Here is a 16,861-nt window from a genome sequence, read left to right as displayed (position 1 = left end):
ATCTGGTTATCCAGGAGCAGAAGTGGCAGCTCAGTGAGATGGGTCTCTGATTTTTAAAGTGTTTGAGTCAGAGATGGGTGCTCTCTGTCCACTTGTTGGTACCATTTGTGGACAGGGATGCTGACAATGCTGTAAGAGATTCTGTAAGTGGAACTAGGCATGGTTTGATGAGTAAATTAAACAGCACTTCAAATAATTTTTGTTTTTAACTTTGATTAAAGTTTAACTTTAAAAATGCCTTTTCAATATACAGGCTTTCTGTTGCTCCCAGTCTTACCTTCCCTAAACATCCCATGTAATCATTAACTGTCATTAACAGTGGATAAAACTCTTCCCAGTTTTCTGGCACCTTCTACTGGAGTACAGTGATCAGCGTACATGATTGTGCTGTTGCAAACAATCTCTTCCCCTTTCCTTAGGCTTTCCAACACACTCTTCTGACAGTGTCTTTGCACCTAGTCCTCAGCTTTACCTGCCTCTATTTCTGCTCTTCAGTCCAGCCTACCTCTACCTCACAAGTGTTCTTTAATTCTTTAGTACTTGATCTTTCAGGAGCACATTTGCGTATTTTTTGTAAAGTAAAAAAGAAGCAGATACTAGCTCAAGTGGAAAGAAGGAAGTGAATTTCTACAGAGAAAGCAATACAATATTCTAACATACCCAAAATAATGTTTAGAAGGTGTGCTTGTGCCTCTCGTAACTGCCTAATCATATACGTAATCTCTGTTCTTCAGATTTACATTTATTTGTAAAACTTTTGGACCATTTGGATGGCTTTCTGTGTTTTCACAGGTAGTCTGTCATTCACGTTCTGTGTTTAGAAAATTCTAGGGTAGCTTTTATTAGCCACCTGATAACTCCATTGGTTACTTACTGCTGTTACATGCTATGAAACACATTTCCTATATACACTGATTAAAACACTCTGCTTAGCATATGTTAACATAACTGGTATGTGTGATGTTCTGATATGGCTAAAAAGATCCTTGAAAAACTTAATTAAATTACAGCTAAAGATATGTACTTATTTATATTTAAAAACTAATCCAAAACTGACATTTATTCATTTGCAGACTATTTCATTGACAAAAAGTTTTGACTGGAAAATACGTATGTTTGTTTATTTAGGCTTTGCAGACAATTTCTTTGACTGGAAAATATACGTGTTTGTTTATTTAGGCTTTGCTCACTGCAGTAACATCTCAACACATAGAAATCCACGAAGGAACAGTGCTGCAAGCTGTAAGAACATGTTACAATATCTACCTAGCAAGCAAAAATCTCATAAATCAAACCACAGCCAAGGCCACTCTAACGCAAATGCTGAATGTCATATTTGCACGTATGGAAAATCAAGCAGTGAGTATCTCAGTATTTTTATGTAGAAAATAGTTCCTAAAAGCAAACCAGCTTGAGAAATTTGTTTTGTCATTATTATTTTTTTATAATAATTTAATAATTATTTTGTCATTATTATTAAAGCTTCTGGGCTTTCCTAACTTATGTAGCTTTGAAAAAGAATCCGATATCTTATCTTATTCTTTTTGCGTTTTGCTATCTGAAATATGTATGAAATGTGTTTGGGGTGTTGCATAGGATTTAAAATTCTGAAAGTGGGCCTCTATATTTAATGGATGTATTTGGCTTCAGTTTCTGTTCTCAGGCTGTCAAGAAGTGCCACACTACCTGCTTAACACTGCATATAGAATAATTTAGTGTTAGTGAAGTACTCAAATGTTGTGATGATAAACACTGAAGAAGTAATTCATAATTAAAACAAATACAACAAAAAACAAAAGACAGAACCCTTCCAAGTCATGTAATCACTTACTTTTCTTTAATGCTTTAATGTGGAGCAGTCACTTACAGATACTTGTGTCGCTGAAATTGCTGTAATGCGTGGTCAGCAGGAATACCACCAACATGGCTTGTGGCTTCCGCTGCTCATAATAAAGATCAATAAGGCAAAGTGATTGTCCTTATTCCTGTTAAAAAACAAGAACAACAAGAGTGGATGCTCAGATTGGAAAGCTGCTTGAATTCTTAGCTAGTTGTAGAAGTAATTCTGCTGTACTATTACAAACTCATAAGTTTTCTTTAAAATTATGTAGTGGATCGAAGCTTGTACTTGACTCCCTCTCAGAAGCAACTGCTTATTGGAACACAATGCCATCACGCTCAGAGATTTATGATATATTTACGATAAGTAATGGCAAAAGCCATCCCGTTAGACGAGTGCTTTGGGAAATCAGTGTAGTTCCTGTCTTTTTAACCAACTCATTAAAGAAAAGGATTATTATTATCCTACACTGACAGTCTTCGTTTTTGCTGGACTGTAAGCCTAGTCTTTATGCAAGCTGATAAGCTGTTCTGCTTGTTCTGCGTGCTCTGGGCAACTTTTTTAATATGATAGCTACCAAAGGGTGGAAGGAATTATTTAAGCTGTCACTTGAAAGGTAGTATCTACTCAGGGCACCCCAAAAGATGCGTCATAGAAAGCTTTAAGTGGAAGAGTAAAGGGCTGAGATCACACTAGCCAAAATAACAGTATAAACAGTTACAAAACTTTTGGTAAACGCTGGTCTCTGCAGGGATAGAAAGCCAGTCGTTAGAGCATCACCTCAAAGGACACCCAGCTTTGGTTTGACTTCAGTAACTGTTGTCTTAGTCTGTTAGACAAATTATATATTCTCTTCTCTTTCCAGGGATTCCAGTGTGAGAAATCATGAAATTCAAAATAGCCTTTGTCTTTTTTTTTTTTTTTTTTTGGCATGACAGTTTCTTTCTAAGGATCTGTCTTCTGAAGTCCTGTGGAAGTGCAGCCCTTCTTCTCACTTTGAACTCCTGTTTTTTTCTTCTTTTTTTTTCTGTATGTTCAGTCAGTTTGCTACTTCTGTTTTTTCCCTTAACACCACAGGTTTGCAGGGTAGGAGAAAATGAATCTTAAGTTTTCCTATGTGTCTCTCTTCGTGAGAGCTTTAAAAAATAAAAATAAGAAATTGCCCTTAATGTTTCTGCATACAAGCCTTGTAAATTGTTACATCTCCTGACTGAACTTCCTTGTTGGACAGGCAGACAACTCTTCCTCCTATACTGGATGTACTTTTGTCATCCATTATACATGGTGAAGATATAGTAAGTGTAAATGTGCATAGTTGGGAAGCAGCCCTCTGCAAAGACTTAGCCTGTGATATTATAGTTTTTCGTAGTAACACAAACGATACGTGTGCTTAAACTATTACAGGTTTATGAAGGCAATGTTTAAGCAGAGCCTATAGAGATTCCATGTTTATTAAATAACATATGCAATGTGTATATAGCTCATTGTTTTGTTTTGATGATAATTTTTTTGTGTAATTGCAATGTATTTCTAGCTTCAGGAAGCCAAACAGATGGAAAAGGAAAGACACAGACAGCAACACCATCTACAGCAGTCTCCAGTAAGCCATCATGAGCCTGAGTCACCTCAGTTGAGACATATTCCAACACAGACTGATCAGCTGTCTAAAGAACATGAGAGAGAGCTTGACCACAACACAAATGATGTGGACAAGAACCTTCAAGAAGATTTAGAGGCAGAAAATGGATCTGATATTTCTAGTGCTGAAAATGAACAGACAGAAGCTGACCAAGCCACAGCAGCAGAAAGTAATCAGTGTGTATTTCTGTTTCATGGAGGGAGGGAAAAGGTCTGTAAAAAGAAAGGCTGAGGACTGTCTTTTTTCACCTCCCAAGCCTGGAGTCAGGCATATAGATATTTTTGAATAATTGAGTGTAGAACTTGTTATCACTGTTCAGCTTTATCACAGGTATCCTTTGATCTTAGGCTTTCATACTCTTGTAGCAAAGATGCCTCTTTGCACCTGTGTGATGTTATGAAAGTTCTGAAAATAACATCTCAAATCCAGCAACTTTTGGTGTTTAACTTATGTGAAAATACAAAATGGATATATTTGTCTTTTGTTGGCATAGGCCTGTGTATTATTTACCATTTACAAGTTAAACACTGGAATGTTTGTGCTCTACAAATATTGTTTTCAAAACATCCAGACACTATGTTGTTGTTTTTTAATGTGTACTCTTCTATTAGTAGATTTGTAATTGAATTTTTAAGTATTAAATGCAAGTAAAATATTTCCTTAATTTATTAATTTCTCAGTATTTCATTTTTTTTTAAGATCTTTCTAAAGCTGATGGAGGAACGTATGATGGTGAAAGCAATGATTGTGAAGAGAAGGCGCAAGAAATTGTGGAAAGTATTGTGCAGGAAATGGTGAACATAGTAGCTGGAGGTATTACATTAATATATGGCTGCAGTATGAATCTTGACATTAAAGATTATTTTAACATGAATATTTAAAATACATCATTGTTTATATAATATTTATATGCTGAAGAAAATAGTTTCAGTTGTCTGACCTTAGCTGCATGTTATTTAGCAATAAAATGGGCAAGATTTCATGCATTAATTTACACTTTCTATACTGAAGACGAATGTTATTTAAAAAAAAAAAATCTAGCTTGTTTTATTTTTCTGTTTTGTTCCTGCATAATCTCTTCAAAAATGGGCCCGTCTCTGTAGTAGCAGTGAAGCATTAAATTTTGAGTTTGTTGAGAATTGTATATATATAATCCGTGACTTTTTCTTTCCTAATACTTGTAGGAAACTTGTTAGAATAGTGAACCTGGCAATGTAAAGTTCTGAGTTGTTTTTGATCATAATTTTCATTATTTAGATCTTTTTTAGTTATATAAAGCCATATAAATTCTGCCTTCAGCTCCTCCTTATGATACTTTTGCTTCTGCTAGTTTTTGTATTTAAACATTTGATTTAAGCTCTTTTTACCTTGCATTCTTACTTAACCCTTGTTATAATTTTTTTTTTCTTTCTGCTAGATATAGAAGGGACTGCTGAAAGTGCAAGTGGTGATGGCACGATTGTAACATTGGAGGACGGCAGTGACAGTGAAAACATTCAGGCAAATGGAATTCCAGGGACTCCAATTTCTGTTGCTTATACACCATCTTTACCAGATGACAGATTATCTGTCTCTTCCAATGATACTCAGGTACAGGCAGGTATAAATTAGGAAATACTGAAAAAGAGTAGAATATTTTAAGTATTGCCCAACACTTGTGCAGAGAATGTTTGATGTAAGTCCACAAAATAAGTTACGCAGATGAGTTCAAGTATTGTGGTGTTCTAAACGTTATTTTATTTTAGTGCAATATATAAATTTATTTTTTTAAATAAATATTTGTATGTGATGGCTTTTTTTTCTCCTGACTACCATATTTTTAGCTGCAGTGTTAGAAGTGTTTCAAGATTAGAGAACTCTTAGGTTTTTCAAAATGCTCCTAAGAAACAATAAAACTAGCATTCAAATACACATTTAGTAAAGAGTGTAACCTGTTATAGACATACTTGTATAATTTTCACATGCTTTTTTCACATGATAAATATAATTTTCAAGCCCATAGCATGCTGTACTGCTATGATTCTGGATAAAAAGCTTTGTCTGATAAGGTTTGATTTCCATTAAGAAAAAAGAAATGAGAATGCGCTACTTCTGTGGTATCAGATAACAGTATCAACTGACGGAGGGTCTCTGCTATCAAAGTACTGAATAGCTATGTTTGGGGATAATAGATTGCAAGCTTGAAAAGCAACAGTCACACATGCCATATGAGTGTAAGATTAACATTAAGCATTTTGCTGATGTAAGGAACAACGATACCAAATGGCATGAACTTAGAGCAATATATCATACAATAGTATTGCCAGATGTATGTTGCCACAGATCTGTAACTGCTTGCATTCTATTGGAATGTCAGTCATTTTTCTTAAACTAGTTATCTGCTGAAAATGACTGAAGGCAGTTCCTTTGCAAGTTGTCTTATTTAAACTTGACCCATAAAGCTTCATGACAGTCTTAATGTAATTCTGTATTTTTATCAAGATAGGAAATTTTATTAGGGAGTTTATTCATTTTAACTGGACTGCAGAATTCTTTTCTGTTTTAATTTAGTCTTGAGACCATAAATCTACAGTGAACTGGTTATATTTGTATATCTTAACTTCTTGTTGCTAGGAGGTGGGGATTTCCCTACACACCCTGCTAATGCAAAATGGAATACTGAAATATGTTAACTTCTTTAGGAATCTGGAAATTCTTCAGGACCTACACCTGGTGCTAAGTTTTCCCACATTTTACAAAAGGATGCCTTCCTTGTATTCAGGTCGCTGTGTAAACTTTCCATGAAGCCCCTGTCGGATGGACCGCCAGATCCAAAGTAAGTAGAATTAAGAATTCTCATAATAAACATTTTTTAAATTTGAAAATAAAAATAAATTATTTTAAATGTTTTTGAGGCTCCCCAGTTATTGAGAGAATAATAGTATGGTTAAAGAAACTTTGAAAAGGTACTTTCTATGTTCTAATACACTTTTTGTATGCGAAATGAAAGCATCTGCTATTACCCATCTGTTCTCTAGAAGTTTCTTAATAATGCCTTCACTGCCTGTAAGTACATCGTGTTCTTCTTAGTTCCTCTGTATAATGATTTTCAACAGGGTCTGTAAAGAAGGTCTCAATTTGGTTTAGGTCTCAGCTATCGTTACTCTGCTTTTAGGTAATATATATGTTTATAACCATAGTCACTTACGCTCTGCAAGTAAAAGTAAATCTCTTTGCATTCAACTGGTACTGGTTATGACAAGTTGGTGGTGTGGTCTGTTCTGTTCTCTAGCTCAGGTTGGACATTTGGCAGCTGCCTTAACCAAAACACAAATGTTTTGCAAATGAAGTCTGTATCTGCCTGGTTTGAAAATCTTGCCCTTTGAATGACGATACCCTGTTTTCAGTTTGGCTTAGAGAATTATTTGCTGCTAAACAAAAAAATATATATATTTTTTTTTTTCCTCTATGGTTGGGTGCCAGTATTATCGTGTCTGGTGGCAATGAACGTTGCTTTTCTGATCTTGTATGGAATCCATATGCCTCTTTTGTTCTGCATGTTAGAAAAACTTACTAATAATTTTCAAGAAGATTCCTTTTTTGTTCCGAAGATATTAAAACTGTAAGATGAGCAGCGATGAAAGGCCCAAAATCCTTTAAAATAAAGTCACGTTTACTGTTCCAGGGTCTAACTTCTAAATTAGGTAACTTTAAGACAGCTTAGTTTAATCACCAATATCAATGTGGTTTAGTAACCTGAAAATTATAATACAGTAGAAAGGGTTTTAAAGGGTTAGTCTAGAACCTTTTTCAAACTGTTGTCTACTGATTGATGCACTGTGGAAAGTCAGGACGTTCAGGAGCGAAGATTGAAACGTGAGGTTTTTCCTCACTGTTGTTTGAGAATTTGTCTTCCAGGAAGTGCCATGAAAATCCTGTGGGTTTAGTCAGTTCTCTGACACTAAGAATGTCCAGTTATAAAAGGCTTTAATGGATTAGCTCTCCCTGGAAGGGCAGCAATAGCTAATAAGGTACTTGGAGCATCTCATCTGAATCTGTGGAGTCTTGATGTTCATAATAGACCTGATTATGCTCTCCATCTAGAACAAAATGGAGGAGATGGTGTTTAGGACAACAGGAATTATCTGCAAAGACGTTCAAAGATGTCCTATGTTGGAGGAGCGTCTAGAATTTTGCTGTGCTTCTGAGGCATTGGTTTTTTTGAACTATTGCAAAGATGCTGTAATTGGAAAAGGAGGCATAGGATATCTACAGAACTTTTCTTTTTAAAAAAAAAAAAAGTCTGCCTCTTGACAGTGAAATTAGCCATGAAGTGTTTAACGAAAATATTTTAAAATTTTAGTTAATTGGACATGGAGCTTTAGCGCAAAAGGCTGAGAGTTGAGATCAAGATTGAGCTCCTTGGGAACTTGCTTGATGTCTTTGTCTCCTTTTTCCCTACAATAAAATAAGATGGGGGAGAAATATCCTGAAGTTTTGTGTATTAGATTTCAGTCCTTAAACTTGTCTTAAGTTAAGTGGGTTTAAACATCCCAACAGAACTGATAAGGCCAACAAATTAAGACTTGGGTTATGAGTTGACACTTGCTGGAAACGGTCAATATTTAATATTTCATTTACATTTTAAATTCTCTTTCTACTTAAATTCTTACAATTAATAGCAAAGCAAGGCATGGTTGTGTACTGTCTGTACTATTAATGCAATGTCACACAAAAATAAAACCTTTTTGCATCAAAGGAGAGTGTTATATTAGGCAACATGCAGTTGTGCAGTGCCTGAAGACAGGCATTTTCGTGAAGAACTCATACTGAGAGCTGTTTTGGGGCTTTTACTTCGACTCTGGGGTCATTAGGAGGAACAGGAGGAGCAAGTTCCTCACTTACTTTGACTGGCTACTCTGAAGTGTCTTCAGACAAGAAGTTTAAGTTTGGGATTATATTTTAGGAGTATGAAATGGTGGCAAAGTGATTGTTTTTCCAGCTTGCTTTGTTTGCCACTGTGCAGGAACCATCGAGTTTATTCATAAGATATTTGTTATGAATTTGAACTTTTATTTTAGCCAGACTATTTTAATAAAGCTGGTATTTTTGCAGAATACAGCAAATAACGAAGTATTGTGTGTGTGACGTATGGCGAGAAGAGATCCTTACCATATCTGGGCTGTACTATTTGAAAAATGTCTTTTCATTGTTCCTCACGTTTCATAACTGTCCTCTGTCAGTGGGTGGTTGTTCAACAAAAGCTGGGCTGTCTTGTTGGGAAAACCATTTCTGTCTATACTTTTTTTGAGATGATCAGAAGTGGGAAGAAGCTTTGGGAGTCTGAGGAAAGAAAACTTCTCACAGAATGCTATTTAAATTGCATTATATTTTCATAGATACAGATTTCCGTCCTCTACATGTTTTTGTTGTTTTTACCATAAATAGTAGCTCTGTTCTGACACGAAATCCAGCTTTTTTTCAGTCTGTAATGAAGCATGGTGTTACTGTGGAGGTCTTGACTACACTACAGTTGCCTGATTTTGCTAATGCCAGACTTAAAATAGGCATGTTATGCATCCTAGCTGCTCTTGGAGTGGGATGGGGCCAGTGACTGATACATAATGTAAAATACCACGTTTAGAGGAAAGAGATGTCAGTGCTGGGAGGAAGTAGGTCAGGCAGTTACAGCTGTTGTCTTTATTGTCCTTCAGCTCTCTTCCCATGCTGGTGAAAATAAAGGAGGAGAATGAATTTCTAAAGTCACTTCTCACCTTTCAGTACTCAGGATCCTGCAGATAGGATGGATCTTTTATATGGGATCTTCCGAACTCTATTAAAAGGGGGGAAAAAAGTACTCCCTTCATCCTTTGACTAAGAAAGGACAACATTGCCTGCTGTTGCCACTGTTAATAGGTGTGCTGTGCTACAGAAGAGGGGCTTGGTAGTAGTGGTAGGAAACGGTAACTGGAAAAGGTTATTCTTGCCCACCCTCGTTCCTTAAGGGTCACCAGTTTAACAGAAAAAAAAAATCATCTTTTCATGACTCTTTCTATGCCATATTTTTTTTTTTCAAATTTGTGATTATTTCATGAGTGTTCCACATAAAAAGTCATTTGTGGTGTATTGATTTCTCAAAAGAATGTTTGTTTGTTTGTTTGTTTTATGACTTACCTTGGGCTGACGTATGCTATATTATTTTTTTCCAGATCTCATGAACTGCGATCAAAGATTCTTTCATTGCAGTTGCTTCTGTCCATTCTGCAAAATGCAGGACCTGTCTTCAGGACAAATGAGATGTTCATTAATGCTATTAAGCAGTATCTTTGTGTTGCACTGTCAAAAAATGGAGTCTCATCGGTTCCAGAAGTTTTTGAACTTTCGCTTTCCATATTTCTTACCCTCCTCTCAAACTTCAAGACTCATCTAAAGATGCAGATTGAGGTATGTTACATGACTTTCTAATTTTAAAGGGGGGGGGAGGGGTGTTAAGTTGGCATCCGTGTATATTGATATGTCTTGCTCAGAGAAATTTGTTTTTCTTCCTGAATCTCAGCTTATGCATAAGGCTTGCCAGATCTACCCATGCACAGAAGCTCTTTCTTATCCAGTGGCAATGGGTGAAATGCCCTTGAAACCCCGTTTGAGTAAACCAGCAGCATTCCCTTTGATATACTTACAGATTAAATAAGACTTGCTCTGTAACATCAGAAGTGACACTTGAGGCAGTGACAAGTTCATTGGTAAAGTGGAAAGTAATGGGAAAACTTTTGTAGGGAGGATTGTTCAAAAGAAATAAAATCCACCATATTTTAACTTAAACATAAAATGAAGTCTCTAAAAAGAAGTAGGCCATTTCATCACTTAATAGTAGACATTTACATAAAGTAATAATTTTTACTGTGCAAAACGTGCTTTGATTTATGGGTTGCCTGTAAGATTTGTACAGATCAAAGTGTGGAAGTGAAGTGTGAAAAGATGTTGGGAATGTTGATAATGTTTTTGTTACAGGACCTTGATTTCAGGGATTTCTTCTTTCATGGATGTCATTGTATGAGGTGATGTCATGGTAGCTTCAGAGGAAGAACCTAATTTTCATAAGTTTGATGTTACTAATTATCTATTAGAAAGTACAGGGGACAGCAGTTTAAAGAAACTTATTCTTTTTCCTGGTTGTGAATAAAGAATTCCTCTTCTTTCAGCTGCTGATCCTAAAGGTTATTCGGAAGATGTGGGTAGACAAGTAGATATCTTCACATTCAGTTTTTGTCTTGGAGCTGTAAGGAGAGCCATATGCTCTGATTTACAATATGCAAAATCTATATATTTTGGGATTGAGGCAGTATTCTTCATCTGTTTAAGAAATTCTTGGCATATTTTAAAATATAATTTCAGATTCTGTTGCAAGTGACCCTCATGTGGTCTTTTGACATATGTTTTCAGCTAATGATGTCCTCTGACAGTTAAAATAGTGGGTCTTACCTGAATTATTTTGTAACTGTATTTCTTAAATCGGTCACTGGATATATTTGCAGTAATGTATGGGCTAACTCTGACATACTTTCCCTTCCCCCCACTTTTATGCTTAAAGGTTTTCATGCAAATCCAGTCGTAGATGTCAATGAATTTCAGATGTCACTTGACTGTATTAACATTACCATTTTTCAGCAACAGTAAATAAGCTATCAATTCTCTATTTTCAGTTGACCAAACTAAATAATGAGCTCTTTTCTGGTTTAATTTTATGATATGCTAGAAATAAAGTGTCGACTCAACATTATTTGCAATGAGTGCTACATACTATTTTTAAATACTTTAAAATATATGTAATTAGTACTGCTTGGAGAAATTGTTCATCCCAAGATGCTCTTGTCCAAAGTTGATACCAAAAGCAAGAAGTCTGTATAGGAAGCATAGAGATTTAAAGTGTCATCGTAGTATGCAGCCCATGCAGCTAATTTCCCTTGCAGCTTAAAGATTTGGGTTTAGTTTTTATACTTGAAATGTTTTTCTCTGCTTCATCAGTGATTTTTTTAAAACTCTCTACAAGAAAAATACAGTCTTCCTGATTCTACAGGGTGTATAGCATTACTTTCTTTCAAACTAACTAGATACGTAAAAATGTAACTAATTGCTTATAGCATGATCTTTATTAAAATTTTGTCTTCCTCTGTTGGATTCCATAAAGTTGTGGCTAAAATCAGTACTCTGAGTGTCTTTAAGCTCTTGAAATTATATTCCACTTAAATTAGTCTTTGATACGCTGTGTGTTGAACTCCTTATGTTTTGTAGGGATCCTTATTAAAAAAGTAACTGGGATTGCACTGCATGCATGTTTTTCCTCTAAGGTGGCCAACAAAATGTAAATTTTGCTAGTGCATTTTGCTGGGGGCAATATACTTACCATCAAAAATGTTTGAAAATCAGTGCTGCCAGTTTTCCCCAAACATGTGTCAAAGCAAAATTAGCCTTGCACTTATCTCTACCTGTCTAATAGCATGAAATCTCTGTAAAAAAAAAAAAAAACTGTCATATAAGGGAATATCTAATATTAAGAGTAAGGGTAGTTATGTATTTGGATGTATGTGTGCTGCTCTCAGAGAACAGGAGCTTGATGGCGTGGGACTGTTGGCACCATTCTAGAAGAAACACGTTGATAGATTTGGTAGCCACAACTGGCTGCGGAGAGGTGAGCTCTCAGAGGTGCAGAGCAGTGATGTAACTCTGCGTGGGATGGTGATGTAACACCGTCTAGTAGTTCACATTTTGAGTTCATATGCTCTCATAGCTGTTGCCACCGCTTAGGGAAGAAGCAAGAGAAAAAGCCTGCTGTAGCTGCGAAGCATGCTCAGCTGAAATATGCAGGCTATAATATTAGTGTATCTGGTGAGGAACCAATTAAGAGAGGGTAAAATAGTCACTGTTCTGAACAAAAAGCATCTGCACTGAAGCAATTTCAGGGAAAACTACTGTCCATTTTGGAAAATGGTCATCCTATTAATGGATGTGCTGCATTTTTTATGCTGTGCCTGACCAGTGCTCATCTTACAACAATGTGATACTGTAGAGTGATTATTCTGTGTCAAGATGTTTCCCGTTCTAATGATACCAATACTTTAAATTGGCATAATGTGCTGTTTATTACATGTGTGCCATGTCATCATCTTGTAGGGAAAATCTTTTGTGGTAAGGTAATAATCTCTTCTTTCCAAACCTCAAATGATACTGAACTCTAAGAGCAGCGTAGAATTCTTGTTAGGCTAAATTGACATTCAGGATTTCACAGCACTGGTATGTAAGTACTGATTTGAAGTCCTAATTTCAACACGTCAAACATAAGTTGTTTTTCCACCTTTCCGCTTTTTCCCCTCTCTCCTGTATATCTAGAATGCTTCTTCCATATTATCTGTATGCTTTCAGAATTATACGCATCAGAATGGTAGCTGTCAAATTTCATTACGATGTTTGTAATAGTTTTTTTTTTTTTTTCCTCTTCCTGGAATATTTCATAGGTATTCTTCAAAGAAATTTTCCTGTATATCTTGGAAACCTCTACCAGCTCATTTGATCATAAATGGATGGTTATACAAACTCTGACACGGATATGTGCAGGTACTAAGGACCGCTTGGTTCTGATTTTTACATTTTTATGCTGAAGAACGAAACTGTATTTGCCTTTCAATGAGCTATGTAGTTTTTGTTCCAAGGTTGACAATGTCACTTTGTTTATAGATGCCCAGAGTGTAGTGGACATCTACGTGAACTATGATTGTGATTTAAATGCTGCAAACATATTTGAAAGGCTGGTTAATGACCTGTCTAAGATTGCTCAAGGAAGAGGAAGCCAAGAGCTTGGCATGTCCAACGTTCAGGTACAAGAAGTTCTGCCAAACTTTATGAAATTTCATGTTCCTTGGAATGATAAGTTAGGACTAAACTCTTCAGTCCACTAATGTATTTCTTTTGAAATCTATTCTAGGAATTAAGCTTGAGAAAGAAAGGATTGGAATGCTTAGTATCAATCCTGAAGTGTATGGTGGAGTGGAGTAAGGATCAGTACGTAAATCCCAATTCTCAGACAACACTTGGTAAGATATGAGTTGCCCTTCTTATAGTTTTAGTAAAGAGATGCTGCACAAATTTAGTGCATTTCTCCAGTATTTTGATATTTTTAGTTTCTAGATTGGTAAAACCCCTGGGGGAAGGTGCAATATTTGTATATTTTTGGGGGTAGAAATTTCAGTATTTTTCAGTTGGTGTCATTTGAACAAGTTGTTTTTCTTAATTGTCTGAATCCGTGGAATGCTACTACATTGAAAATGACTAAATGCTGTTATTTCACACATTTCTAACTTTAAAGGGACTATAAAATGTACTTTGAAGCACTTCTAATTTCATATTGATTAAATTACAACTAAAGCAACCTGGATGGGGAGTGGAAATTCTATAGCTATGCATAAATCAATGTTGCAAGCAGTGAAGTAACTAAATCATTACTTGCTTTAATCTTGTTTCTATCAGACCTCAGATTAAAAGTCTTAAGGTTATACCAGAATTTTCAGATTAAGGGTTTAGAGTTGGTAGCTGAAGTACCAATTTAAAGTGGAAGTTGAAATTTAGACATGGTTAGCACTACTGTTGTTGAACTGAGAGTTCCAGATAGTTGGCTTATCTGATTATAAACACTTTTAGTCTCTCAGTTTCAGAAACTTCTAGTGTGGTTTGCTTCATGTCAAAAGTAACATTGGCCTTGAGAATAAAAAGATCTGTAACTAGATTTCTAAGTTCTGTTTTTTTTTCCCAAGTGCTTACAAATTATAGTTGCAATTTACGGCTTAAATTTCAGATACATGATGTACTGAAAGAATCCTCCTTGATATATTGTAGTGATTTTTTGGTTATTTTCCCAATCAAAACAAAACCAGAATATTTATGTAAAAATAAACAGGTCACTGAAGATAACTAGTAACTTTCGGAAGCCTTTGGAGAGGATTTCATAAATAATTGAAGAGTAACCTGTGATCTTACTTTCTTTTCTCTGTATGTATTTTGTATCAAAGTAATCCTTTCCAATTTATAGGCCAAGAAAAACCCACAGAACAAGACAGCAATGAAACCAAACACCCTGAGACAATTAACAGATATGGAAGCTTAAATTCCTTGGATTCTACTGCTTCATCAGGAATTGGCAGTTACAGCACACAGATGTCTGGCACTGACAACCCAGAGCAGTTTGAGGTCCTAAAGCAACAAAAGGAAATAATAGAACAAGGAATTGACTTGTGAGTGCCCTTTTATCACCCATGGGAGGGTGGATTCTTTTGGAGCTATGAAGATTCCTGGGTTTTTCTTCCTTCTCCTCATAGATACTCATCTTGTGTTAGGAAAAAAACTCTGGATGTAACAGCACTTCCTCTGGTGAAAGAGTGCTGAATGGTGTCCCCTTTGGAGCCTGTCAACAGTGTTTTGTGTTAACCTAATTCCTCACAGCTAGAAGATGAGTACTCTGAATGTTTGTTCTTTTTTCTCCAGACCTGCTTGTCTAAAAATAAGACTTTTGTATTTGGATAAAAAGAACATTGAACTCATGCAATCAGTTGAATACTACCTATTTTACTGTACACATTACTGATGGAAGTGCCTATAGCTTAAGATATTGCTCCCTCCTAATTCATTAACTTTTCATAATTTGAACTGTAGGATAGTATAATTTCTCAGTGGATTCTGACATGAATCTTCCATGTGATTTCAGCCTTGTCACCTCACCTCAGTGAGGTCAATCTAAGCAAAAATAAAAGTTTTCTGTATTAGAGTTTTCAGACCTTGAACAAACATGCCTTAGTCCTTCAGGGTTTCATTTTCTTTCAGTTACTTGGTTCCTTGTCTAGTGCATTTCCATTCTTACAGGCACGTCTTTCATATTTAGGTTGGTAAAGACCTCTGAGGTTGTATAGTCCAACCTTAACTCATGGATTTCTAGAGTGGTTCATAGATATTAAAACAAGAAACAATAAAGCATAATTATTCCTTTCCAAACTAAGAATTTGCTGGGTTTGTGGAGGATTTTTTTCTTCATGGAGAGAACACTTTAAAATGTGTAATTTATTATATATTTATCTATCTATTTTTTATCTCTGTGTATATAGATAGATATATATTTGTAATATATATTTTGTGTATCTACATATATATGTATACACACCTACGCAGTTCAGGAATGTGCAGTAGACGTGGAACTGTAGTTGGTTTTGATTAGATCAGAGAAGAGCAGAAACTGCGTGCCAGAGCAAATGATAAGTGTTTAGCTGTCTTTACTCAGACTTGCTTGGATGCTGTGCTGGCAGCTGTGTAGGAAAGAGAAGGAGGTGGCTGCAGAGAAAAAAAATCAAATGATGAAGGCAATAACCACCGAAGGGAGTAGCTTATTCCTATCTAATGCGTAGCTTGATAAGGGAAAAATACTTAATATACAGATTTTTGATATCTCAGCCAAAACTATTGAATCTTCTTTGATTAAGCAGGTAAGGTTTTGTGCATGTACATAAAAGGGTTAACTCTCATTCTTTCCTGGTCTTGATTGTACAGATTCAATAAGAAACCAAAGAGGGGGATTCAGTACCTGCAAGAACAAGGAATGCTTGGCACTACCCCAGAAGATATTGCTCAGTTCTTGCATCAAGAGGAGAGATTAGATTCAGTAAGAAAATTGTTTTCCTGATGTTTTTTTTGCTTCTGCTGATGCTTTTATATTAATTGCAAATCACGAGAGTGTTTTAGAACATATAACATTCTTATACAATGAGAAAAAAAAGGAAACTTTTCTCTCTTTCAAAATTTGGGAAGTCAAGGAATTTAAAACAGAATATGTGAGAGAGCTGTACCCTGTAGTATAAGCATCCTGCAGTTCAGTGGGGTGTAAAGGAAAAGACAGACCTACTTGAGCTGACTCAAGGCTTGCTAGTGTTGCTAGGAGCAGTTTACTAAACTGTATTTACTTTAGTCCAGAAAGGGTTTGCTAGAATTAACTGCAGTTAATAGGCAGCTAAAAAGTAATGTGGCACTACAACATGAAAAGCATTTTTGCTGCCTCCCAATGGAATGTTACTTAATCTAGATTCGTTCTTTGACATGATTTACAGCTAAAAGCTGTTGCTGGGTTTGGGAGGGTCCTGCAGTGTCTGGCAGAGGAGGGTGGAAATATCTTGCATTGGTATTGTCATGAAAGAGACAGCTTTCTGGAACAGCCGTGTGCACCATTGTGCTGAGCAGCCGCCTTTTTTTCTTTTTTTTTTTTTTTTTTCCCCAGGGAAAGGCTTGCATATGCGCATGCTTGTAGCTGTGGCTGCAGTCACAAATTTCAGTATTAAAATGTAGAATCAGCCATCAAAACAAAATTTTAACCT

At 35.8% G+C, this 16,861-nt stretch overlaps 1 protein-coding gene across 1 annotated transcript in view; it reads left to right on the top strand.

The window, feature by feature from the left end:
* The window catches only part of ARFGEF1 (ADP ribosylation factor guanine nucleotide exchange factor 1), a 91,355-nt gene that overhangs the window by 42,680 nt on the left and 31,814 nt on the right, over window positions 1-16,861 (top strand). Inside the window, exons 5-15 of the mRNA XM_035563033.2 lie at window positions 1,180-1,359; window positions 3,375-3,648; window positions 4,179-4,292; window positions 4,897-5,069; window positions 6,161-6,294; window positions 9,668-9,902; window positions 12,971-13,070; window positions 13,191-13,330; window positions 13,438-13,546; window positions 14,539-14,740; window positions 16,044-16,155. Of these exons, the coding sequence (XP_035418926.1) occupies window positions 1,180-1,359; window positions 3,375-3,648; window positions 4,179-4,292; window positions 4,897-5,069; window positions 6,161-6,294; window positions 9,668-9,902; window positions 12,971-13,070; window positions 13,191-13,330; window positions 13,438-13,546; window positions 14,539-14,740; window positions 16,044-16,155 (1,773 nt within the window). The remainder of the gene's footprint in view (window positions 1-1,179; window positions 1,360-3,374; window positions 3,649-4,178; window positions 4,293-4,896; window positions 5,070-6,160; window positions 6,295-9,667; window positions 9,903-12,970; window positions 13,071-13,190; window positions 13,331-13,437; window positions 13,547-14,538; window positions 14,741-16,043; window positions 16,156-16,861) is intronic.

The sequence above is a fragment of the Cygnus atratus genome, chromosome 2 (assembly GCF_013377495.2).
Source record: "Cygnus atratus isolate AKBS03 ecotype Queensland, Australia chromosome 2, CAtr_DNAZoo_HiC_assembly, whole genome shotgun sequence".
Taxonomy (NCBI): domain Eukaryota; kingdom Metazoa; phylum Chordata; class Aves; order Anseriformes; family Anatidae; genus Cygnus; species Cygnus atratus.
This window is presented reverse-complemented; position numbering and strand designations above follow the sequence as displayed.